This window comes from Humulus lupulus, chromosome 4, assembly GCF_963169125.1.
Source record: "Humulus lupulus chromosome 4, drHumLupu1.1, whole genome shotgun sequence".
Taxonomy (NCBI): domain Eukaryota; kingdom Viridiplantae; phylum Streptophyta; class Magnoliopsida; order Rosales; family Cannabaceae; genus Humulus; species Humulus lupulus.
In genome coordinates, this window is record NC_084796.1 from 244,482,655 (window position 1) to 244,509,574 (window position 26,920).

At 39.0% G+C, this 26,920-nt stretch overlaps 1 protein-coding gene across 1 annotated transcript; it reads left to right on the forward strand.

Moving 5' to 3' along the window:
* The first annotated feature begins 1,895 nt into the window (after positions 1-1,895).
* LOC133833112 (zeatin O-xylosyltransferase-like) lies at positions 1,896-26,919 on the forward strand. The gene is made up of 2 exons (XM_062263369.1): positions 1,896-2,559; positions 26,795-26,919. The coding sequence occupies exons 1-2, from the start codon at positions 1,896-1,898 to the stop codon at positions 26,917-26,919; spliced, it is 789 nt and encodes a 262-aa protein (XP_062119353.1).
* Position 26,920: the final 1 nt, after the last annotated feature.

Here is a 26,920-nt window from a genome sequence, read left to right on the forward strand (position 1 = left end):
ATAGATTAATTTTGCATACCTTATAAACAAATAAAACAGCATACATATGCATTAAAAAAAAAGTTTATTTATATACATATATATGATTTTATGCGTATATATATAAAATGTGCATTGAGTATATATATGATAGGTAGTATAGAATATAAACATGAGACATATAAATGCATATATTATTTCCATGTATATATAAGTATATATATATATGTATACCAAAAGAAACAAGTACATTCCACCATGCATTTATATATATATATATATCCACAAATATGCAACCAGTAATACTTTTTTTTTTTTTTTTAAACGTAAATCTCACTATCTATAAATAATACACTACCTATAAATATATATATACATATATTTCATTATGCAAATAAGTATGCTACTATATGTATTAAAGGAAAAAAAATCACATACTAGGAATACTATAAAACCGATGCACATATATTAAGAAAATACTTACATATACTTCCATATATATAGTATTCTCATTTATGCACTTAATACACAAATATAAGTTAATAAATGAGGCAATCGAAATTGATCATAAAAAATGTCAAGTAAATATCAAAACTAAAATATAGAACCTCAAGCTAAAGAAAGAATCGGGGGCATAGAAAATAAAAAAATTTATCAACACCGATTAAATATCAAGAAAAAATTAAAAATGGTTTCCACCCTTCAATCTTTTCCTCTTCTCCAAAGGAATCAAACTCTGCTTTAAGATTGTTAGAAATCATATAGTGAAGAAGAACAAAATATATAGTAATTTATTTAATTGAAGAACAGAAAAATAAATACAAAATAATAAATTATAAAACTGATAAGTGAAAAAAAAAAAGCCGAGGCACGTAAAACACGCTTTCCTTAAAGCAGATTTGCCCCCTCTACCTGATTGGTGTTAGAGGATACGTGAGCAACCACTTCCCAGGATACAACGACTAACGAGTAGAGGAATACACCACTTTCACTACTCCAGCGAACTCGAATTAATACCTTCACTCTATCACCTTAAGACTTACGAAAAACAGAGAAGAAGAAGACAAGAGAGCTTTTTTAGTGAGTGACTCTTTTTGTTGGTGTGTCTAGAATGAAAGGTGAAGCCTCCTTTTATAGGCTTCATATGGGGTGGAATACCAAGTGTGGACACAAGAGAATTAATGCCAAAAATCCCACAAAATTAGTGATATTGATCAATCACAATCTTTACCGTAATTTCTGATATCGATCAGAATATTCACCATTTTTACGGTGATTACATCCTTGACCAAATCTGCATTTATTAGCAGCTATCAATGGACCACATTTAAGGCATCAATTTTCCATTCATACATTAGCCTAAATTAGCTATTTATTATATATAAAATATAATTTTTCCAACAATTAGGAAATTATATTCATTATTGTAAGTTGTACCCACAGAAAATTTCAATATGATGATATAAAGAATTTTAAGGAAAGAAGTAAAAGAAGAAAAAAAAATCCTTTCCTAACCAACTGTTTTAATGGCGACTACGGATCACCACCTCAAAGATTCATCAAGCTCATCACCATCATCAGTTGTGGTAGTGATGGTTCCATTATTAGCTCAAAGCCACCTCAACCACCTCCTTCAACTCTCCCATGTCGTTTCCTCATACAACATCCCTGTCCACTACGTTGGCTCTACTCTCCACAATTCTCAACTCAAGTCTCGATCCATAAACCCTCTTAGAGAATTAACAAAAATCCATTTTCATAACTTCCCATTAATCCAAACTACACCATTCCCACCCAACCTCTGCTCCGGAACAAAGTTATCTGAAACCATCAAGCTCCTCCGCGAGCCAGTCGCTGCACTTCTCTGATCACTCTCTTCAAACGTGAAATGACTTGTCGTTGTTCATGATGTTCTGATGACTTCAGTGGTTCAAGATTTTGTTTCTCTACCAAACGCAGAAGCCTATGCAGTCAATTGTGGCTCTGTTTTCTCAATGTTCACCTACGCATTCGCTGCCATAGGACAGTACGACATCATCCCAATAAAGAATATTCCCTCTATGGAATCTTGTTACACGCATGAGTTCTATGAACTTATAAGACGTGAGTTTGAACAGATGAAAAGTCAGGTTGGTCAGCTCCACAACTCTTGTAAGGCTATTGAAGGCTCTTTTCTCGAACATGTAGCAAACTACGTACTCAAAGGAGAGAAGAAGATTTGGGCAGTGGGGCCCTTGCACCAAACGACAGTCTTTAAGGAGGCTAGGGATGATGACAAGTGCTTATTGGAGTGGCTAGACAAACAAGAGCCCAACAGTGTCTTGTATATATCTTTTGGAACAACTACTACTTTTTCTGAGGAAAAGATCAAAGAGATTGCTCTTGGTTTGGAGCAGAGTGGGGTAAAGTTTATGTGGGTGTTGAGAGATGAAGATAGATTAGACAGTTTCAGCAATGGATATGAGGGTGAGCTATCTAAACTTCCAAGTGGGTTTGAGGAAAGAATGAAGGGAAAGGGAATGGGAATGGTGGTGACGAAATGGGTGTCCCAAGTGGAGATTTTAGGGCACAAATCCATAGGTGGGTTTATGAGTCATTGGGGATGGAACTCATGCATGGAAAACATAAGTATGGGAGTGCCTATAGCGGTACGTGAAGAAATGCGACAAATGCCAGAGATTCGCCACGATTCCTCGACCTTCACCATCCGAGCTGACCATGTTGACATTCCCATGGCCATTCGCGGTATGGGGAATTGATCTCATAGGCTCTCTCCCAACTGGCAAGGGCGGTGTGATATATGCTGTAGTTGCTGTGGATTACTTCACAAAGTGGACGGAGGCTGAACCGTTGGCAACAATAACTTCCAAAAAGGTCCTTGACTTCGTGGTAAAAAACATCGTATGCCGATATGGGATGCCAAGGAAAATTGTATCCGACAACGGAACCCAGTTCGATAGCGACTTGTTTACCAACTTTTGTGAGAAAAATGGAATAATAAAGAGTTTTTCGTCAGTAGCTCATCCTCAGGCGAATGGCCAGGTCGAAGCTGTAAACAAAACTCTCAAGAGTTCACTTAAGAAAAAGTTGGAGGAAGCAAAAGGATGATGGCCCGAAGAGTTGCCCCAAGTCCTATGGGGGTATAGGACCACAGCTCGAACATCAACACGACATACCCCATTCTCTCTAGCATACGGTTGTGAGGCAATGTTGCCTATCGAGGTCGAAATCCCTACAATCCGAACTCACATTTATGACCAAAACTCGAATTACACTCAGCTCGAAGAAACCTTAGACTTGATTGAAGAAAAGAGAAACGAAGCTCAGCTGAGGAACGCTGCCTACCAGTAACGAGCTACCAGGTACTTCAACAAAAAGGTTCGAGATCGAAAGTTCGGTGTGGGTGACCTGGTATTGAGACGTGTATTTTTGGCAACACGAGATCCAGCAGCTGGTGTGCTCGGGCCAAATTGGGAAGGACCATACCAGATAGAGTTAGTCCTCCGGCCCAGTGTTTACAAACTAGCGAGATTGGATGGGAGCCTGGTACCGCGAGCATGGAATGGCGAACACCTAAGACCTTACTACCAATAGTACAGGAAGAGTGTTGCCTGTAACCATGATTGTTTATCTGTACTAATTTGTCTACTTTTGAATTCCATCAAATAAAGATCTATTTCGTTCAATATGTTATATCTCTTTTTATTTTTGCAATCTCTCTTAATTTAATAACCTATGGTCACACTCATAGGATATTAAGGGGGCATCATTGGTATATATACCATCATCTTGAAAAATAAAATAACATGCACGAAATACATGCAAGTGTTTGGATGTAACCAGATGCGCGAGCTTGGATAGTTTGGACGTAACCGAATTATCAAAAACATACAAGTATTTGGATGTAACCAGATGCGCGAGCTTAGATAGTTTGGACGTAACCAAATTATCAAAAGATAAAAATGTTTGGATATAACCAAATATGCGAACTAGATTAAAAATATAAGTGTATGGATTACAAACCAAACACGACCTTAATAGGTTTGGAACAAACTAGCTAAAACTAATCGACAATAAGTTGGAACCTAAACCTACTTCGAGATAAGTCGAGATCGAGGCTGGAATATCTTATGGGAAAATAGTTTCGAACTCATAACTGCGGAGAAATAACTGAGGACGAGAAAAAGTAACTAAGCAATAAGATATAACTAAACCGTTTGCATTACACACCATACAAGTACTTTAAGGTTCATGGTTAAAGTAATATTCGACCTTGATAAATAACAAGATCGGAAGCGGATAATTCGAGTAAATGATGCATGAATGCATTGAATCTTGAGCCTAAATCCAAACTATGTTTGTACGATTAAATAAACATATAGGATTCTTTAATATAAAATGTGCAAAATATTTCGAACCAAGAAATATAAAGCATATGTATTAAAATAAAAAAAAATAAAAAATTGTTGATGTATCAGCCCTACGGGCATAAATTAAAGTAATTACAAAAATAAGGGGACGCAGCCCCAAGATGAGATTTCCCCCGAAATCAGATTCAAGAAGAAGCACCTTCCTTGGCCTTCTCAACGTCAGCAGCATCGGACCCCTCAGGACGAATAGCATGACTATCCTTCTGAGCACCCTCGGAGGCGGCCTCCCGAGCAGCCTCTTCCGCCTTAAGCCGAGCATTCCACTTATCTAGAAGCTTCGCCTCATGAGGACCTAGGAAGCTGGTATCGAGGTCTTCGTTATTGGCCCACATTCTCTACATGGCCAAATCAACCGCCTGGTCCTTCTTCTCTTTATACTCAGCAAGGAGGCGAGCCTTTTCACCCTCAATTATATTGAAAGTGGCGACTCGGTCTTCTTCGAGCTTTTTGTTAGCCTCTTGGAGCCGAGTGTTTTCCTTCTCAAGCTCCGCGAGCCTAGCATTCAGCTTCTCAAGCTCGGATGCCTTGGCCTTAAGCTCCTCGGCTCCTGCCTCAAGCTTTGCATTTGCTGCCTTCAGGTCATCACTTGCTTTGAGTTGAAGATCCTTCGCCTCCTGAGCATAAGACTTGCTCAAATGGATCTCATTGTTCAATTTATAGTTGAGCTGGGCAGTAACAGAAAGAGTCTGACAAAAGATAAAATCACCATTAACACCAGAACTGTCTATAAATATAACTAAGAAGTAGAAGAAATGTTACCGCGGCGGCAAGCTCGATACTCTTCTCGTAGAGGGCAGTGCAGTCTCGGGCATTGTTCAAAAATTGCCAGTGAGGAGCGTCGAAACTGCTAAAGCTCTGGCCGATTCGGGACATAACATCCGAGCCCAGCATAGACCCATTGGATCCAGCCGCATTGTCAATTACATACTCCTCAACGTGAGTAGAAACTGACAACTTGTGAGTTCGAGAAGCAGAAGGCTTTCTGGGAGGTGGACCAAGTGTTGGCTGGACCACTATAGGAAGTTGGGGCTCGGCCATAATGGAGGCACCGACTTGCGAAGTCGGCGCCACGATAGAGCTCGTGACAGGCGGAGCCGGGGGAGGAGGTGTTTTTTCGGACCTCTTGGGGACTTTGGCAGGCCGGTCAACCTTTCGCGACCCCCCCCCCCCCCCCGGGACGCTTGCTCCTCTTGGCACCGCCACTCTCGAGGATGTTGTCAAGGTCGGAATCCATCTTGCCTACACAGTCACGCCACAATGTGAGTCATAACAAAAAAGAAAAAGTATATAAAGTGATTCAGGATCGCGTAGATATACAAAGTAATGATAGAAGAAACCTAACTGGAACTCTCCCCCGAGCTCGAGCTCGGAGACCATGAAATTCCCCCATCTTCAGAAGAGGCGGGGGGAGTACCTTCCCTATAGGTGGACGTCAACCTCGAGAGGTCCCTATAGTCATTGGTCCCATATTGGACGGCTATCCCATCCCACACCTCATTCAGACTGTACATAGTGTCATACTTCCCGAGCCAACTATCAAACCTATGAACTTGGTCATCTACCCAAGTCCATATATAGAAGTGGTCCCTATCATCCGGGCACAAGACTAACCTATCGGGTTTGTGTTTTAATAATGTGGGGGACCGCATTTTCGAGCTAAGGATGACTATACCTTGATCATCTGAGTCCGAGCTCGAGGCTTCATCGTTAGCCTCGTTCCCCGATGGCGGGCTTCTTCGGCGAGCTGGAGGCGGGGGCCTCACCTCTCTCCTTGGAGGGAGGATGCCTGTAGGCAAAGGCACGAGCTCCCAGTGGTCGTACTTTTTGTTGGACCAATCCGAGGTGGACTGGCCATCTCCCAAAAGCCCGCAAGCTCGAAGCATACTCTCATGCAAAAGATATGAAAGAGACCTCCTGCCATAAGGGAGTTGGAGCAGAGTCTCTCTATGCTCCTTCATCGCGTCGTCGGGAGTAGGACGGTGAAAATTGGCTGGAAAATAAGACACATTTCAACTAAGTACGAACCTACAAACAAAAGCCCGAGCACAGAGATAAAGAAGGTTGGAGTACTTACGAATCTGTCTGAATGAGTAGCATCGAGACGGGGACAAGCCATCTGTCCAGAAGAAGGCTTTCTTAAAGTCAGGTGGATGGTTAGGAAGGTCCTCAAACACCTTTTTCTCTTTGGGGTAGCTCGAGAGATAGTAGAAGCCGTCTCCTCCCCGAGCTCGGGAGGGGTTGCTTTTCAGACAAAAGAGATACAAAATCTCATGTGGTGAAGGTCCTTTCCACTTCAATTCGTGGTATAACGACCTCAGGGCAGATAGAACCCTGTAAGAATTAGTGTTGAGCTGGAACGGGGCCAACCCAACGAAGTCCGTGAAGTCCTTGAAGAAAGACTTCAAAGGCAGTAGTGCTCCTGCCTTCATGTTCTCCTGGCTCCATGCCGCATACCTCAGCCTATTGTCAGGGTATCCATTCCCTGGAGCATAGCAGCTTCGTTCACTAGAGGTTGGAGCTCGACACCTTAAGGAGCTTGACAACCTGAGACCATGGAAGGCCAGGATATCAGTTATCTGATTTATCGAGGTGACCGAGCTCCAGTAGTGCTCGGCCTCAAAGAATTCCCTCCTCGGTTGCGAGGTAGAAGGCTCCCCCATCAGTGAGAATTGGAGCTCTCCCGGACTGTACGCAACGGTCACTTTTAACCTAGGGTCGAGGGGGATCGGCCTGGGCCCTGAATTAGATTCTGGATAAAGAGCCTCTCGAAGGGTTCTCCTCTTCTTTTCTATGACCTCGACGATTTGGCGGCGATAGTGAGCTCGGGTTTCCTCCTACTCGCGCATGAGATCGTATTCACGAATCAGACGTTGATTCCGAGCAAACAGCGACTCTGGGCTCGGGGTTTTTGGCGAGTAAGGGATTTCCAGCAACGACCCCCACCGTCTTTCCAGATTCTGTGACATCTAGCGAGAAAGAAAAAATGGTGAGGGCCATGCATGCAAGGGTTCAAGAAATGCGAACTTGACAAGACAAGTTCGGAGAATGCTTGGATACGAAACGAGCTCGATACTAAAAACCCGATTAAAGAGTCGGAATGTGTACTCTACGAAGGAAAGGAGGGGAGTGGATAAATTTTTGAAAATCCCGAAATATCAGGGAAAAAGGGTGACGGTTATTCAAGAAATGGTAATCTTGGGTATCGTGCGTTCTTTAAAACCAAGATTTTATACCCGATATCTTGGTGTGCAAGATATGTCTTTTAAATTTTGAAACCCAGAAAAAAGAGACCTTGTTCTACACCAAAACTGGATTTGGAACCAGTGATTTAAACCTAGCATGGAAACTTAAACGTGAAAGCCTATCGGTCAAAAGTTTCCTAGCGTATCATACTAAGAAAATAAACTGGTGCATTCCCAGAAATAACAAGAACAACATAGACAAAAACTGGCATAATGGAAAATAAAAAGATAATCAGATACTTACACAATGATGGCGATTGCAGAGAAATCGTTGATTGAAGGAGAGGCTGCAGGTATGAGCTTACGGTCTCGAACAAACTGGCGGTCCTTTGTTTCCTCGGTTGAGAGAACATGCACAAGCAAAAAGTTCTCAGGGATAGTTTCTGGTTTTGCCTCTTTTCTTTCTTCTGATGAGTGCAAAATAAAAGGAAGACGATGACTGGGGTCTTATATATAGATGGTAAAAGAGGATTAATCTGAGCTATTGAACAGAATCCTTATAAAATCCAACGGATAGGGATTGATGACATGATGGTACCAGAAAGGTGGCAGACGAACGATCGTGGGCGGATTTCCAAGGTACTCGAGTACCTTGAATGAGCAATACCCAACTGACACGTGTCCATTTTCAAGTATGTGACGGTGCGGTTCTCGAAGATAGTAGTTCAAAAGTTTCCTTCTCATAGGATTCGAACAAATACTTTTGAGGGGGCAAAATGTTACACCCAGATTTCGAGCCATAAGAATTGTGACCTCGAAAGCTGGATTCATAATGAATGGACTCGTAAAGTCTGGAACATGTCCGAAGTCTAGGCATCGAGCCTGCGAAGCAGAGACGACTTTGAAGATGGTAGCCTCGAGATCCTCACAAGGTCGAAAGACAGACCCCGAAGTACGTCTGTTCTCGGGATGGCCTCGGATTAGGGCTCCGAGCCTGACACACGTATGAGTTCGAAGTCATGTGGTCTCGGGAAGTCAATAAGAGACCTGGGTGAATAGGGCCTTGGCGATATAAGATAATTGTTAGAGAATATATATTTTTGCTCAATGGAAGTATGGAAAAACCAAATACAACTCTATGCAAAAATACAATGGATAAGATAATATTGATTAAATAAGTATTACAACTCAATTGCTCAAAATACAAGTAAATCAAAAGATGTAGAAGAAGAAGATTACAAACTCAATACTATAACAATACAAGTAAATAAGAAGAACAAAAGAATGAAAACACAAACTCTCACACAACCAAAGTGTAGAGTAGTGGGGATCACCAACTTGAACAAGGTTTAAAACATGTGTCCAAAAGCTTATTTCCCCCTATTCTCTAAGCACTAAGGGATCTCTCAAGGAAATAGCTCTCCGGAATAATCAAGCCTCAAGGTGTATTTTTCAGCCAAGTGCTTTGTGGATGAAAAATGGTGTGTCATACAAGTGAGCATTAGGCTCCTATTTATAGAGTTTGAGATACCCTTTTGAATTTCAAATTCCACCAACCCCCATGGCTGTTACCAATGTTTAATTGGATGTTTATGGAATTAAAATGGAGATTTGGGAGTTATTTGGGATGTTAGAACTGTTCAATTTGGAAAAAAATAAAAAATTCACATAGGCTGTCAGCCTCACTGGCCGCGGCCACTGGCTTCTGTCCCCCAGGCCGCGGCCACAGGCCATTTTCAGCACAAAAATGTCATTTTTCCAAAACGTCCCAAATCCTTTCCCACATTATTTTGTAACCTCCAAACACCTATTGGGAGTTAAAAACATGTCTTCAACAGTCATATATCATCATGATTTTATGAAATCCAATCTCAAATGTGTAACATAAAATATACACATTATTGGGTAATATTTGGGAGTTACAAATTTGTAACTGATTTTGTAACTCCAAAATATGTCACATTTGGGCATACACATTAGTCCAATTTTGTGACTCTCAATAATATGTTACAAGGTGTGACAAATCACATTTGTGTGACAAATCACATTTTGTCACATTATTTAATATAATATTATATTATATGAAATAATATAACATTCCCCCACTAGATTAAATAATCACTTTTTGTAACACTTATTTAATCAATCAAACATTATATTAAAATATAATATTCCCCCACTTGATTAAATAATCACTCTCTATAGAAACCTTTGCATTGGTGCATAAAGTAAAATGTCTTTCGACTTGAATTTTACCTTAGTGTAATTATCACAAAGTTTGTTGAAATTTTGGTTGCCGAAGCATTGAACCACTATCCCTTGATAACAAGCTGGTGATAACACACACACCTTTGCTATGTTCACTTGAGACCTCAATGTCTCGCTTTTGCACCGTTAATGGCCATGTGCACATTCCATTCATAGACTTTTCTTGAGAATGACTCCCAATTCTCATGAGGGGCGGCACCACCCCTAGGTTTATATAGGTAGAACTCTTACAGTGTTTTGTTACCCTAAAATACTTGTCTTTTCAAGACTGAATTCTATTAAAAAACCTTTCGGTTTTAACCCTCATTTTGGTAACACACTAGTACTCATATCTCAGATGGGACAAAATTTGAGTACTACTAACTATTCACTTGATTGACTTGTTATTACCTATTGAACCTAATACTAGTTTGGTTACTAGTATTAAGATAGGTTACCATCAACCGTGAATCTCTTTAGGGAGTCTAAGTCCCACCCCTTGAGATGTAGAAATAATTCCATTTGAATCATTTCTTTTCTCATGTATGCATACTTAGACACTCTCATTATTTTATTCAAACTTTGTTGCTAGCCATAGTTTGATTAAAATAGTTACCTCTTTAAAATAGTGATTTTGACTATAGTAAACACCTCCACTATTTTATAGTTTAATATCCAAGATAAACATTTGAATATTAATTCTAGAAACCTCTTTGTTTCTAAAATTTTCCTTTATGTTTTAAATTGATTCCTTCTTGAATCAAAATATTACAAACAGTAACTTTAGACACCAAGCATGTCTAGATTTATCCATTCTATATATAGCGAATGTGATTTAGAATGTGGAATTCCAAATCACCTATTTGATAGGATGACCAAATTAATCAATTGATTAACAACAAAATAAATTGATTAACTTTGGAGCATCACCCCCACATTTCTCACATAGTGATAATAAAATATCACTTTAAAATAAAAATCTCTTCATTTCTAATAAGTCATTTATCCTCCAAGATAAATCTATACCTATGATTCTCAAAGTTCATCATGAGTCCTTAAGCTTCATGATAAACACTCAATAGATAAAAAAAAACCTCAATGTTTATCTTCATTCATTTACTTGCTAAAGCAAGGCACACTTATTTGAAAGCAACTTTTACTTTTATGTATAAAAATGTGAACACAAATGTAATGTGATAATTTCTCAAACAAATAATCACAAATTTTCATTTTTAGTTGTCTAAATAATGTCAAAATCACTTAAACAACTTTTGTGTATTTCTTAAGAGTCTCTTTGAGATTCTTTTGAAAACATCAATTTGACATCCATTGATTTTCTCATCAAAATGAAAATGAAAATGTCAATTTTTTTTAAACACTTTAAATCAAAGAAAATAAACCCTCATTGATATATTTAAACACTTTTATTTCTTATGTTTTGTTTAAAATTATCTGCTCATCGAGATTAATTTAAATATATCACCATCTTTAACCAAAATGAATAAAGTTTTCTTTTATTCACCATTGGTGTAAAGATTCAAAATTGTTTATCCAATTTTGTAATGTCTCCTCATTGAGATATTCAATATTTAAGAATTATTGTCACTAAATAATTCTCAAATAGTTTCTTTGACCACACTCTAGACTATAAGTCTAATGAGTCAACATGTCATCCCACAATTTTTGAATCCACTTTGATCCATTTTTCTTGCAATGGCAAGACACAACCATTAAAAGATGTAACACCCCTTAGTTTCATCTTTTCTTATCTCATAAAGTGAGATGGTGAACACTTAAATGGGAAATTTCATTTCTCAAATAATTCCTTTTATTTACCAAATAAATGATAACTCATCACATTGCAATAATATAGGATAAACATATTAACATCTCACAAATGTTTGCATGATTATAATTTCACATAGTTGTCAACATACATGACTAATATCATACTAATATGGCTCTTTATTAATATGAGAACATGAATTACAAATACCATATAGTTGTTATTCTAATAATTTCTCATTAACACAATTATATGACATGCTAGCATATTACCCAATAATCTACTAGATTATTTACATATTAATCACATATCATAAAACTCAAGATGTTGAATTATCTTCTAATCTAACCACTATATTTGAAAAACAAAAGAGATTAGAAAACAATGAACCTCATTTATAAAATTTTCTTCTTCTCATACCTATCACTATATGAAAGCTACTAGATCTTCTAAGAAAACCAAAGAAGAACATTACCTTATCTTACCATCTTTTCAAGGTTGAATCCTCACAAGATCTCTATGGCTTCTCCTTCCATTGAAAAGTAACATAAGCTTTTGATTGTTAGAGAATATATATTATTGCTCAATGGAATTATGGAAAAACCAAATACAACTCTATGCAAAAATACAATGGACAAGATAATATTGATTAAATAAGTATTACAACTCAATTGCTCAAAATACAAGTAAATCAAAAGATGTAGAAGAAGAAGATTACAAACTCAATACTATAACAATACAAGTAAATAAGAAGAACAAAAGAATGAAAACACAAACTCTCACACAACCAAAGTGTAGAGTAATGAGGATCACCAACATGAACAAGGTTTAAAACCTTTGTCCAAAAGCTTATTTTCCCCTATTCTCTAAGCACTAAGGGATCTCTCAAGGAAATAGCTCTCTGGAATAATCAAGCCTCAAGGTGTATTTTTCAGCCAAGTGCTTTGTGGATGAAAAATGGTGTGTCATACAAGTGAGCATTAGGCTCCTATTTATAGAGTTTGAGATACCCTTTTGAATTTCAAATTCCACCAACCCCCATGGCTGTTACCAATGTTTAATTGGATGTTTATGGAATTAAAATGGAGATTTGGGAGTTATTTGGGATGTTAGAACCGTTCAATTTGGAAAAAACTGAAAAATTCACATAGGCTGTCAGCCTCACTGGCCGCGGCCACGACTTTTCAGTGGCTGCGGCCACTAGCTTCTGTCCCCCAGGCCGCGGCCACTGAAATTCAGTGGCCGCGGCCACAGGCCATTTTCAGCACAAAAATGTCATTTTTCCAAAACGTTCCAAAACGTCCCAAATCCTTTCCCACATGATTTTGTAACCTCCAAACACCTATTGGGAGTTAAAAACATGTCTTCAACAGTCATATATCATCATGACTTTATGAAATCCAATCTCAAATGTGTAACATATAATATACACATTATTGGGTAATATTTGGGAGTTACAAATTTGTAACTGATTTTGTAACTCCAAAATATTTCACATTTGGGCACACACATTAGTCCAATTTTGTGACTCTCAATAATATGTTACAAGGTGTGACAAATCACATTTTGTCACATTATTTAATCTAATATTATATTACATGAAATAATATAACAATAATAACTTTGAATATCTTAGTGAATCATCAATGAGAGACGCGGTCTACATTGATTGCTATAAATCCCCTATAATCAAGGGATATTAATTGTTCAGTTATACGCCCCCTGATCTTCAGGGGACGTTTCCTTGTATATAGGATTGCAGGCTTTGAATGCCATTAAATTTATTTGCATATACATAATAACTTCCCGAAATATGTGGGATAGTATTCTGAAATCCTCTCTATAAATAGAGAGGTCATGTACCATTGTAAGGGACGAAAATTTGGGTGATCTTGAAAGAAGCTCTGGAGAATTCATTCTTAAAGGATTTCCAGAAATCATCTTAAGTCTTAATAAAAAAGACTCGTGGACTAGGCAGAGTTAACTGCTGAACCACGTAAAAAATCTCATTTGTGTTATCATATTTATATTGGCCATAACTGATTATTGTTTTCGTGCTCTTATTTCATTGTTGACGAAAAACGGCGTCAACAGCGGGGATGGGTTCTATTATCTGTCCAGCTACCTGAAAGAGAAGCAGCTGATTGAGGACATTCCAAACCACCCTTCGAACTTCAAGAGCGCCTTCTTCAAGACAGACAGTCTCGCTCCCTCTCGATTCTACTCCTTTCAGAGAATTCGTAAGTTCCTCGTGTTTTTTGGTTAAATATTCTTTTAATTTGCAAGCCCGGCTGAATTACTCAAATCTTTTATATAGCAACCTACCATCATCCTCAGCCTACGGATGCCATAAGGGAACTTAGGGAAGCCATCCTCAAGCTCCCCTATGGTCGACGATCCCTTTCTTACCTTCTTCACGAGGATAAGCTTCGGCTGTGCAACTTTCTAGAAGAAGGCGATACCACTGACGACTCCGGCAACCGCAAGTATGCGAGATGGGAATACATGCCCGTGCCTACCACCAAGCTCCCTGTGAGAGGCAAACACACTGGTCAAAGCTCTCGAGCCCATAAACCTCACCCCTTTGAACCCTCAGGCTCAGAAAATGAGGCACAAGATGAGGCCTCAACGAGCTCGTTAAGAGGTAAAGTCGTGCTCGACTCATCCATGTGGTCTCTGTCATTACTTAAGCACGAGCCTAACGTAATGATCCTCTTCGAGGACCCCATGGATAACTTCTTAGCATGGTCAAGGGCAGACCTTAGAGTCCATAGGTTTGATAGTTGGCTAGGTAAATACCAAACCATGTATATCCTAGATGAGGTTTAGGATGAGGTAGCAGTGCAATACGGCACAAACAGTGTAATGCCCCAAATTTCCTAATAAGGTTTAGGACCTTGATTAGGAGGCCGGGGGGGCCATAAGTGATTTATTATAGTATTTAATGGTTATATGCATGTTTACGTGAATTATATTATTATATGATGGTGAATGCATACTTATGGGAGAATTTATTATTGTGAGGGTATTTTGGTAATTTGGCCACTGCGGGCGTAATTGTATATTCTGGGTGCATGATTGTGATTAATTAATATAGCCACATTATAAGGCGGATTGGTTCGAGCTTATCGACATGAGACGATCATGGGGTGTAAGTGTTCGGTCTAGTCATAACGGGTTTAAGCTCGGGGCTCGGGGTGAGTCTCGGGGTGATATTAATGATTATAGCGTTACCGGGGATTTTAGGGTAACGGGATATGAATTATTGGTTTGAGGATATTGAGAATAGCGGGAATTGGAGAGTGTTAATTATAATTAACGAGATAGGCGGGAAATGATGATTTTACCCTTGGAAGCCTTTAAAGGGGTTTATTTGGCTTAGGGGCATTATGGTCTTTTGACCCTAAGGATATATATGACTTAGGAGGGTTGTAGAAAGAACAGGGCAAAACAAAGTTCTCGTCCTCTTCAACCCGTACACCATCCCTCACCATATTCTCTTTGGTGTTCTTGAGGCCATCTTGGGGTTTTGAGCTAGGAAATCAAAGGTGGCAGCTAGGGGACTTATTACAACCATTAAAGGGGACTCAAAACAGGTTCCAAGGTGAGTTCTAGTCACTTACTTCAGGTGGTGCTCTGTTTTCAAGCTTTGGTTTTCAGCTTTTGATTCTTGTTAGAAGTTTGGATTCAAAGGGGTTTTGATGGATTATAGGATTTGGTTTTGATGAGGGGAGGTTATGGGTGTTGTCTAGGGGTTTAATTGTATGTTAGTAAGAGGTTTTATGAAGGTTTGAAGGACTGGTTTGAGAAGATATCGCACAGAGGAAAATTCTGGTGCGTGTGGCCGACTTGGCTGGTTTGGGCTGGGCGCCGCGGCGCAGCAGGGGAGCGCCGCGGCCCTTGGCGTCTGGCAGGGGGGAGCCTTTCTGTTTGAGGGCGCGCCATGGCGCAACAGGGGAGGGTCGCGACCCTTAAGGCCATTTTGACCAAAAACATGTTTTTAGCTTGGGGATTCAAGCCATAGGCCTCGGGGTTGAACCTAGTACCCGGTTAAGTGGGGATTGATGTCCCGGAGGCTAGATATTGATTTGGGAACTTATGTTGATCATTTTTATTGATGATACCTTATATTTGGTTATGGCTAGGTGACCGCTAAAGGACTAAAAGTTGATCGTTCTCAAAGGTCGTTCTTTAAATCGTTCTAGCTCGACTTTGAGGTAAGAAAACTGCACCCTGTGTAAACGTGACATGCATGGCTATGATGATGCATGTTGGTTGATTACTGAGTATGACATGCGTGGTTATCATTGATGCATGTCGGTTGATTATTATGTGTGACATGCATGGCTATTCTTGATGCATGTTGGTTGACTATTAAACGTGACATGCATGGCTGTTATTGGTGCATGTTGGATGGTTGAATATATTGCATATGGTGCATAAGAAACATGTGAATAGGACATGCTTTGTATACTAGATGTGATATCGTTCAGAGCTTGAGCCTCTGTGTTAATGCATAGTCCTAATTGTACTGGTATCTGTTGGTAAGCATGCTAAATACCTTGTTTATGGACATTGGACATGTGATGTATGTTGGTGGCATGGCTTACCTGTGTATGGCGTTGACTTATTAGTCAGAATCGACAATGGTGTCAGATCCGTCTGTGAAGCTGTGACTTATTAGTTGAGTTCACCACGGGCTGAGCACTGGTCGTGTTTTACCGACCCGAGGGTCAGAAATGGCAGTGCGCTGTGAGCGCCGGGCCGATTAAAGATTGGATCTAATCGAGGTCGGCATTGAATGACTCATATGGGGTATTAATGCTAGACTGACCGGAAGGTCAATGAGAACTATAAGTGCTTGCCTGGTCTACGACCAGATGACTATAGCCAAGGTATATGACCCCGGTGACCGTTTGTCACATGGCTAAGAGACGTTGTCCATAGTTTCGACTCTAGAGTCGTGAGGAGGGTTATGTTAGTGACTAATCACCATGCACCTATCCTAACCAAGCTTATGAAGGAACACTTATCAGTTGAGCCATGGTGACCCTATCGTCACGTGGCTAGAGGGAGCGATGCTCATTATTGTGACTTTTGGCTATTGTCACCTATCTGGATGGACCATTGGTTCCAAATGGTTACTATGGTTCTAGTTGATATTATATCATGTTATATTGTGTTTTCTTGCTGGGCTTTGGCTCACGAGTGCTACGTGGTTCAGGTAAAGGCAAGAGGAAGATGGACCATCCTTGAGTTGGAGAGCTTAGGTGATGACGTGTACATATGCAGCTGCTCGTCCGCCACAGTCGAGGTTTAAAGTGGAACTAGGGTTGAACCCTGTTTTGCCGCTTAGAACGGTCTGTTGTAAATATTTTCTGTAATAAACTCTTAAATTATATTTTCAGGATCCCAATGTATAAATTAAACGTTCTAGTGAAACGTTACATCTTAACCAAAATGTTTAATCCCTAAACTGCTAATCATACTTAGTTCACGTTTTTGGCCAAACGACTCGATTAGCGAGTTTAGCACTGTTTACAGGGCACACCGTAACGGTCCCAGGAGTTGGGGCGTTACAAACAGTTATAGGGACCTCTCGAGGATGTCCCCTACCTTTAGGGAGGGGACTCCCATAGCCTCATCAAAAGACAGGGGAATTTCTTGGTCCCCAAGTTCGAGCTCTAGTGAGTCTTCCTGATAGGTTCTTGACACTTAGTCATTTTTACTTATAGAAATGTGTATGATTTTTTCATTCTCGACTTGACCAATATACCTCATGCTTTTCAGGTGACATGGATTCAGAACTGGACAGCCTCTTGGGACAACCCCCAAACCCTGTGGAACCAAACGAGGTCGCACAACCTCGAAGAAAGGGCTCCTGGACCTGAGGGAGCAGCACGTACTTTAGGATGTCCTATTGGTGACCTGAGGGACAACCAGTATGAGTTCAACCCCTATGTGAATGAAGATCTAGTAGCTGAACATAATGAGGACCTAGGATACAATTCAAAGGCATATTATAGTGCAGAAGTGCCGATTGACATGTCTGATGATTTGCAAGTCAAACAAGCACAAGAACAACCAATACGTCCTATTGCACAGGCGAACCCACCAAGTCAAGGACGTCGAACACTTGGCACCAACTCTAGTCATCCTGGTGGAATAGAATATAACAATACAGGGAACGTTCCAATATTTTCAACAGAAGATCACAGAACATGGATTGCTCCCATGTTTATAAAATAAGATATCATAGCTTCTAGTCAATCTAAAAGACCCTCATTCGATGTACCATTGGGAGAACTACACCTTGGGAAGACTCCTGAGAACAAGATGGAATTGAAAACCAAAGTGGCTCTCTTTGCAATGAAGAATAATTTTGAGTTTATGGTTAAGAAGTCTAGTACTGATGTGTTGTATATCACCTGCAAGGATCTTGATTGTGGTTGGAGAATAAGAGGGGAAAAAGTAGCGCGATCGGAGATGTTTGAGATCACTATTTGTAATAGTGTAATTACTTGCTCACTAGAATTACGACAGAAATACCACTGTCAAGAAGCACCTTGGGTCATTAGGCACCTTATCAAGAACAAATAAGCTACTAATGGCACTAGCTACCCAACAAACAACATAAAGGAGGATATGAAGAATAATTTTGGGATCGATAGGAGTTATATGAAGGCTTGGAGATGCAGAGAGAAGACACTCGGGTATGTCAGGGGGACACCTGAAGAATCGTACTCCAAGTTACCTTCTTACTTGTACATGTTGCAGCAAAAGAATCCAGGTACAATAACTGATTTTGTCACAGATGACAGCTGCTTTCTTTACTGTTTCTTCTCACTTGGAGTTTGTAGAAGGGGATGTACATCATGTACTTTTGTTATATGTATGGACGACACTTTCTTGAAGTCAAGGTATTGTGGCCACATGTTGTGTGTTATCGCATTAGATGTGAATAACCACATTTATCCAATTGCATTTGCGATTGTTGACAGTGAGAATCATGCTTCTTGGAAGTATTTCATGATGAAATTGAAGGAAGTCATTGAAGTTGTTGATAATCTAGCTTTTGTATTAGACAGGCATGCTAGAATTATTCATGCTCTTGTGTTGGTTTTCCCTGATGCCTACCACGGTGCATGCTACCATCACATAAGTATGAATGTAATCGCTAAGTTCAAGACTGATCACAGTCACAAGGAGATGTGGAATGCGGCATATGCATTTCGGAAGTCAAAATTTCACAGGTTATTAAAAAATATAAAGCAAATGGATCTTGCCATAGCTCAATATCTTGAGGGTATTGGCTTTGATAAGTGGAATCGTGCTTACTTTCCTGGGAATCGATACAATGTAATGACAAGCAACTATGCTGAAAGTTTCAACAACAAAACCAGAGACGCAAGAACCTTCCCAGTCACTACTTCTGTGGAATTCATTCGTTTCACAATTCAGTCATGGTTTGTTGTGCGTTGTGAGGAGGTACTGAAGTGCACATCCAAATTAGCAACAATTAATGAGAAAGATGTCTCAGGCATTGCGAATGATGCAAGGTACTTGAAAGTCCATCCTCTTGGACATATCGAATTTCATGTGGTAGACCCAGAAGGTGATGGTGAGGTGAATTTGATGACCAAATCATGCTCATGTTGCATGTTTCAAATTATGGGTTACCCTTGTGTTCATTGTGTGGCTGCGGCCATCCTGTGCGGTGTCAACATTTACTCATTGTGTTTCCCATATTACACTACTGAGATGTGGAGGGAGTCTTACAAGGAAACAATTTACCCAACTGGCAAAGAAGATGATTGGGAAGTTCCCGAGAACATAGAGAAAATGCAAGTTGGGGTTCCTCTTGAAAACAACCAGTTGGTCGACCGAAGAAGAAAAAGGTGGGAAGAAGGAAGACAAACTGCACTCCATCGAATGGTGAAATCATTCGCAAAGAGCGCAAGTGTAGTATGTGTGGTGGTCTTGGCCACAATAGGGCTACATGCAAAGCTAGGCTATAAACTCTTTTTTTCCATTTGGACTTGTTGTATTAATAACCTAGCTTGTGTTCCCTTCTTTTTTCTTTGATTTTTCTTAAAAGTTATGTTAAGCTCGATGTAAACTCGATGAGCTCGATTGCAACTTGACATGAACTCGATAGTAGCTCGATATGAACTCAATAATATGTATGTTAGCTTCTAAATTGCAAATGTACGCCCTAAATATCCACGGGTTATTAGCGAGCTGAGAAATGGCATAATTCTATCAGCCACGTACAAGACACCTACCCGAAGCTGCTGTTACAAGGCTCTACCTCTCTAGCTCGAGGTAACCAAAGGTTTAATGAGATTACTGAGGCGTCGGGTCAGCAGTGTGGACACCCCAGGCTGAGACTATATCAAGCTCGGGATACAAGCTTGAGATGACACCTCTGACCCTTTATAAAGTCAACCACGCAATGTAAACATGCATATATCAGGCATCACGTGTATACTCCATTCCTAAATTTTCGGACACGTAGCATAAACATGCGTGTTTAGGCACCCACGACTGGGTTGGGCCACGCGGCCCATTATCCCCCTTACCTATTGATTAGACCACACTTCATTGTCAGGTTTAGGAATTAATCATGAATGTCACAAAAGTGACATGATGGGTAAGAAGGTCACGGGATGACCTCCTTTGCCAACACCCAGGTGCCCTCTCCCTATAAATAGGGAGACCCTGGGAGTTGCAGAGGGTTGGCTTCTAATTTGTAAAGAAATACCCTGTAAAGAATATCAGAGAGATACCAATAATATTGGCTGGTGGACTAGAAGGATTTTAACATTTGAACCACCTAAAAAAGTATTCGAGTTATAATTTTACTTTGAGATCATTCATCTATTACGGTTCATTATTTAGCACTCAACATCAAGCTATCAGTGAACAGTTTACTCCACATCAACAAAAAAGGAAGCAAAAAGCACCATGGATTCATAATTTCCTCCAGCTTTGCGTCACTAATCACCGAGTTGTCCGAATCATAAACAGTGAGAATCCAACTAGAAATAGAAACCTCAATGGCAAACCAATGTTATTGTTCATAGTTCTGGAACCAATATACATCCTCAACTCCTCCCTAAGATGCCAGAAATTGTTGCTCGATGCCAGTCAACATGGACATAACGTCAGAATCCCACGTGTACTTTGTTTTATCGGCAATTTTCTTGTACTGATCATATCGGGCAGGTATCACTTGTGAGAAATAAATGTTCATCACAACTGCATCCTGTCAATATGTATTGGGAAAATACTTGCGACGCATACAAAGCATGTGTTCTGCCGCATCAATATGTTACAAAGAGAGTACGATATAAAAAGTTAGCAAAGACCATCATAAATGGCTAAAAAATGATGCATAAATGAATAAATTGAGTTATCTTCAAGATTATATTGAACTAAACATCGAGCTCATCGAGTCCATATCGAGCCCCATCGAGCTCATATCGAGCTATTCTCAAACGGTAAACAACACCCCTATCGATCTACTATCGAGCTCCATCGAGCTCACATCGAGTTAATCTCAAACAATAAACAACAACCCTAGTTCAACAACCCTATCAATCTACTATCAAGCTCCATCGAGCTCACATCGAGCTAATCTCAAATAGTAAACAACAGCCCTAGTTTAACACCCCTATCGAGCCACTATCGAGTCATATCGATCCAGGTAACCCCCCATCGAGCTCCTATCGAGCTCATATTGAGTCCATAAAAATAGAACTTGTAAAATTGAAAATAAAACATAAATTCTACCACTATCGAGTCATTAGGTATAAATGGCTTACCCCATCATTGAGCCACGACTGGGGTGTCTTTCACATAAGAAACCACATTGGACCATGATTCCCAGACTTTACATCCCTCGGGGTCTTGTTAGGGATGTCTCCAAGCAGTCACTTGGATATTATCCTATACTGTTTGCGATCTGGCTTCTTGAGAGGGTCCAGCACCTGTGTAGCCTCCTCTTCTGGTGTAGCTGCATCAGTGCGAGGTCTTTTCCTCGTGGGATCAGTGTAGTCCTCAAACCAATTTGGCTTGCATCTTTGGCGTCGAGTCCTCTGAAACCTAACCCCAGCAACATCCTCAGGGTTGACAATAATGACTCTTAGAGTCGCAGCATCAGGTGTCACAATGATGGTAGGAGGTGTGGTTGGATCATCAACATAGTCCCGAGCAATATCCAGTGACTCTGAGTCTGAATCTTCCTTGGAGCCCCTCGGTTTCTCCTTAATAAATGTCAGGATCTGACTGACTGCGTCCAGGATCACTGACTGGTTCTTCTAGAGGGTCTCCTGTCGACCCTTGACTCTGTCCAACCGCTCAATCAAGTCGGCAAGCTCAGGGGCTGAGGTTGGGGCTAGGGCTAGGGTTGGTGTTGGGGCTGAGGCTGGGGCTGGGGCAACAAGAGGGGTGGAACCTGCAACCTCCTCCTCCTCTAGGGCAGCATCATTAAATATCTTGGCTGCCTGAGAAACTATCTCTGTGACTTTCTCAAAAGTTGCATCCTCCTCCTCATCAGCCTCCGAGGGATCTTGGCCAAGCCCAGGATGAAGGGGAAGATCTCCCTCTGTTAATGACAAATAATAGTCTTTTTCTAATGGTCGAGGCTTCAACATCGGAAGGACGATCAACTGCAAACAACATAAAACATTTGGTTAACTCAAATAATCATAAAAGATAAGCATATAGATAAAAAATAATTGTTTAATGTCAATAAAATATAACTTACATTCTTGTTCGATAACATCGGTGAGATGACATACTTGGTGAAATCCTTATTCCTCCGATGTGACCAACTAAGCATCCTCGAGACCATGTTTCCCGAGCTCACAACAAGCTCTGTCGCAAGCTGCTGGATAGCCTCATATGCTCAGTACTGTAAGGTCGGGGCATAACCATACATACTGTACTTGGACTCTTGTTGCACCTTGGCATCCTTCTTATTGTCATAGTTGGCATTTTGCTTCACCATGTCCTTCTTACAAGACTGCAATAGCCTCTTATAAGAGTACTTCCCCCATGGATAACTGAAGAAGTAGTCTACGTCCTCAACCATCTTCAGAATATCTCACCATATGTGCAACTTGCTCTCTATGGCATTCAGAACCCTCTCAACCAACAAACATAGACCAAGCTTGTACACATCTTCCACAATAGTACAAGTCTTGAAAGCATGGTCCACATTTGAGAGCTTTACTTTCTCAGCATCATTGAAATACTCCTTTATCAACCGGTCGCTGAGATTACGCTCTTCCAACTCTTCTGATGACGGGAAGGTACTGAAATTCAACCCCGTCACCAAGGAAAACTCTCCCATGCCGAATCTATAAGACTTCGACCCCAAGAATAAATGCACCTCATCTTCGTTGTTGTGGGAAATTTTCCTCAACAGAAGTTGATGCACCAAAACTTTGGAGAAATTAAACTCCGAATCCAAAAAGAACTGCTTGAAAGGGGATTCCTTAGCCCTTTCTATCAGCCACAGGTCCACAAATCTAGTCTTAATGTGATTTAAAGTGCTACTACACCGATATGTCACTCGACCAGGAAAGTGATCACTAAACGGAATAAGCAACTTAGGCCTTTGCAACATGAGAAAAAATTGGTAAGAAAACAGAATCGGGAAAAAATTCAAAAAAAAATCATCAAAAAACTGAAATAAGTTGTCATCGAGCTCTATCGAGCTATAATCGAGCTGCAACATACCATATCGAGCAACTATCGATCCTATCGAGCAATATCAACAACCTAAATCTATAGAGACTATCGAGCCAGTGTCGAGCCTATCGAGCTAAGAAAAATCTGTCTGCATAAATAACCATCGAGCTACAATCAAGTCTAATATCGAACTATTATCGAACCTATCGAGCCCTTTTAATATAATACCACAGATCCTTTGAGCCTACTATCGAACCTATCGAGCCTTTTTTATCTAATACCATAGATCCATCGAGCTCCTATCGATCCACCATCGAACCATTCAAACTACCCTATCAAGCCTACTATCAAACCATAATCGAGCCTATCGAGCTAGTTTCATATATTACCATAAATCAATCGAGCTTCTATCGAACCTTCATTGAACCTATCGAGTTACTGGTTAAAACCTAGAAAAAACCACAGAAAAACCCAGACCTAAGAACTTCCATACCCATTCCACACCACCAGATTCAAAGGGATCAAAACAACAATAATCATCACGAGGGTTCAAGAATTTACCTTAATGAGAATATGGGTTCGATTGACGGGTTCAACGCCGTGGATTTTGAGCTTCGTTGTCGTCGTTGGTTCGACAGGTTCGACGGGTTCTGGGTGGCCGACTTCGGAGAAGAGAAAGAGAGAGGGTGAGATCGATTCTGGGTTTTGCTTTTTGGGGTTTGGCTTCGGTTTGGGTTTGGGTTTGGGGGATTGAGAGCAATAGAGAGATAGAGAGAGTGTGAGAGATTTTGTGAGGGAAAAATTTTGGGTGGGAAAAAATAAGAGGGGTATTTTTGGTACTTGGTGAAACTTTAGCACCAATTTGAAAAACTAATTAGTGCTGGTATTATTTAGTAATTATACACACTATTATGCATATATAGTGAAAAAATTTCATCTTTAATATGCCTAGCATTTTTTTTAATTAGTACTATGAAGCATAGAAGCTGAGATTTTCCAATTTATTTATGAAGCATAAATGCATGGAAAACATGTTTACTGCTACTGATGATGCTGATAAGAGAAACGTACGACTGCTTTAACTTTTTTTATATATTACAATTTCAATTATTTTTTTGTCAGGAATAAACTTTATTATTTAAATTGAAAAGGTGTAATATTACAATTTAACATTATTGTCTAGCCAAAAAATATACAAAGATGCCTCAGAAATTAAACAATAAAAAATTAAAAAAATAAAATACTGAAACTTAATTTCATCTAACCAAATGAACACCTACAAAATAAAAATAAAATATGATTAGTATCAAATAGTAAATATTGATAGCAGTAATATGATTTAAAAATTTTGATATTTGAAAAAATATTTTCTTAAATAATTTTAAAATAAAAAAACTAAGATTTATCTAAGAAATCCCTAAAACTGGATGTGTCACCTCTAAATCTAATTAGTTCTTTAGGCCAATAAAATATATGCATCACAAATCAACGAAGATAAGTTACCTCTTACCCAACAAAGATAAGTAAACTTAAAGATAAAATAGAAGTGATTTTGGACTTTGGGGTATCCACCCAATAGTTTGGTACAAGGATATTAGCAAAATTATAATAATAACAAAACAAAAACAAAAGTATTTATGTAAGATGAACTTTTTAAAATGAATTAAATATTATTCTAAAAATACTTATCTCGGATGTCTCTATAACTGTTTGTGTCATTGTTAGTCTAAGAAGATATACGCAAAGCCTGAGAAGGCACAACTAGATTGAGAATGCACAAATCTAGCCTAAACAAACACAAACATGCACTAGACAAGCCTAAACATGCACAAAATAAACCAAAGGCTGCATAAGGCCAGTCACAAAACTACTTAAATTTTTTTAGTAATGTAGAAAAAGTATTCAAACCATTTTGTCATTAAAATTATTAATAATGTCAAAATGCACTAGGATCATTTAAAATTAAAGTCTACACTCATAATAGTCATGATAAAATTCATATTAAAAATAAGATAAATGCACAAAAGAAATTTAATAGAAATTTTGAAACCATAACCTAAAAATTTGAAAAAAGATAGATAATATGTTATTTTGCAATACATACTTAAAAATTGTAATTATAATCTCAAATAGAAACGTTTTTTTTTTGTATCATAATAATCTCATTTAAAAAGTTAAATTAATTGGAGGTTATAAAGTGCCACAAAAAAATGGAGGTTACAAACCCAAAATAAAAGTAGTAAGAATTAGTTATCCTATTAAAATAATAAATACCTCCAAAAAGAAATTATCATTAATTTAAAAATATAAAACTATATAGTTACAAATCTTACATAATTATGTAACAAAAGTCAAAATTAAATTAAATATTTTTCATAGTATAAATTACACTTTGCACTTGGGATCCCACAATTACAACTTCCTTTATTGACACGTTCAACTCCTCCATTATTGAATACTCATATATCATAAATAGTTCCAATGTGCATACACAAATCATTTCCTTAAATATGCACATCTAATAAATTCATAGTTCACTATATTTTCAAGTGCATAAAAAGAAGAAACCTACATATATGAATGAAAAACTAAAGGTAATACTGCATAAAAAGTATATATACATAAGAGGTAAGAAATGCACGTATATGAATTTAAACTAAACTAAATTACCCGAAAATGAAGCTCAACCCAGAATAACAAAACAAATTACAAAGATCAATATAAAGGGATCAAAACCCCCCAAATTTGAAACCCTAGACTAAGAATATTCAGAAGGAAGATTAAAATCTAACCAACAATCAAAATGAGAACTAAACCAAGGAGAGAGAGAGAAAAGCTTATATCTAGCTAACTAAGAAAAAACAAGAAAGAGAAAATTTAGCAAAAGAAAGCCCCCTCATGATTAACCAAAACACAAGAGAAACCATTCATAGATAGTGAGAATAAAAACAAAAAGGGCAGAGATCGTTGCTTCGATCTCTAACACCCATTCAACAAACAGGGAAGACCGCCACTAGCCTTGCTAGAATAACCAAGAAGAAAGAAACTCAAAAACTGGGCTAGCCTCGACCTTAACAACATTCAAGGACGACTCTAATCAAAAGATCTGGTTTGGACGAAGTGAAGATGGAGGGTTTCTTTGGAAGTATCATGGCTTTGCCAAAGGGTGGGCTCATAATTTGGAGAGTTGAAATACACTATAATGACAAAAATAGACTAGCTTTTTATAAAAAAAAAAAATACAACAAATTTGGGCTCCCTTCCTTTTCTCTTTGAGTTAGCTATTTTAATTGGGTATTGACTGACATCCTGCAAAGAAATTTTTTGAATTATATCCACTTTCGTATAGCACACCAAATGTTTGATAACTTGTGTCTCAGAGTGGTGACCATTTGACATCCTGCAAAGAAGGATTCTGGCTATAAGAGTCATCTAGTAAGATGTTTTTGTGGCTTGATATCACAATGTAGGATTTGGGTGCTGCATTGTTCATGCAAGTAAAATAGGCCCCTTGCAGTCCTATTGGCTCCTTGAAGTGGCCTTTACTAGTTTTGCACAAGTGAAAATTTGCAAAATGATTTCTGTTAAGAATTGAT

Coding starts and splice junctions, on each gene's coding strand:
- LOC133833112 (XM_062263369.1), top strand. CDS start 1,896: ATGACTTCAGTGGTTCAAGATTTTGTTTCTCTACCAAACGCAGAAGCC. Junction 2,560..26,794: donor TTTAGGGCACAAATCCATAG/GTGGGTTTATGA, acceptor ATCACAATGTAG/GATTTGGGTGCTGCATTGTT.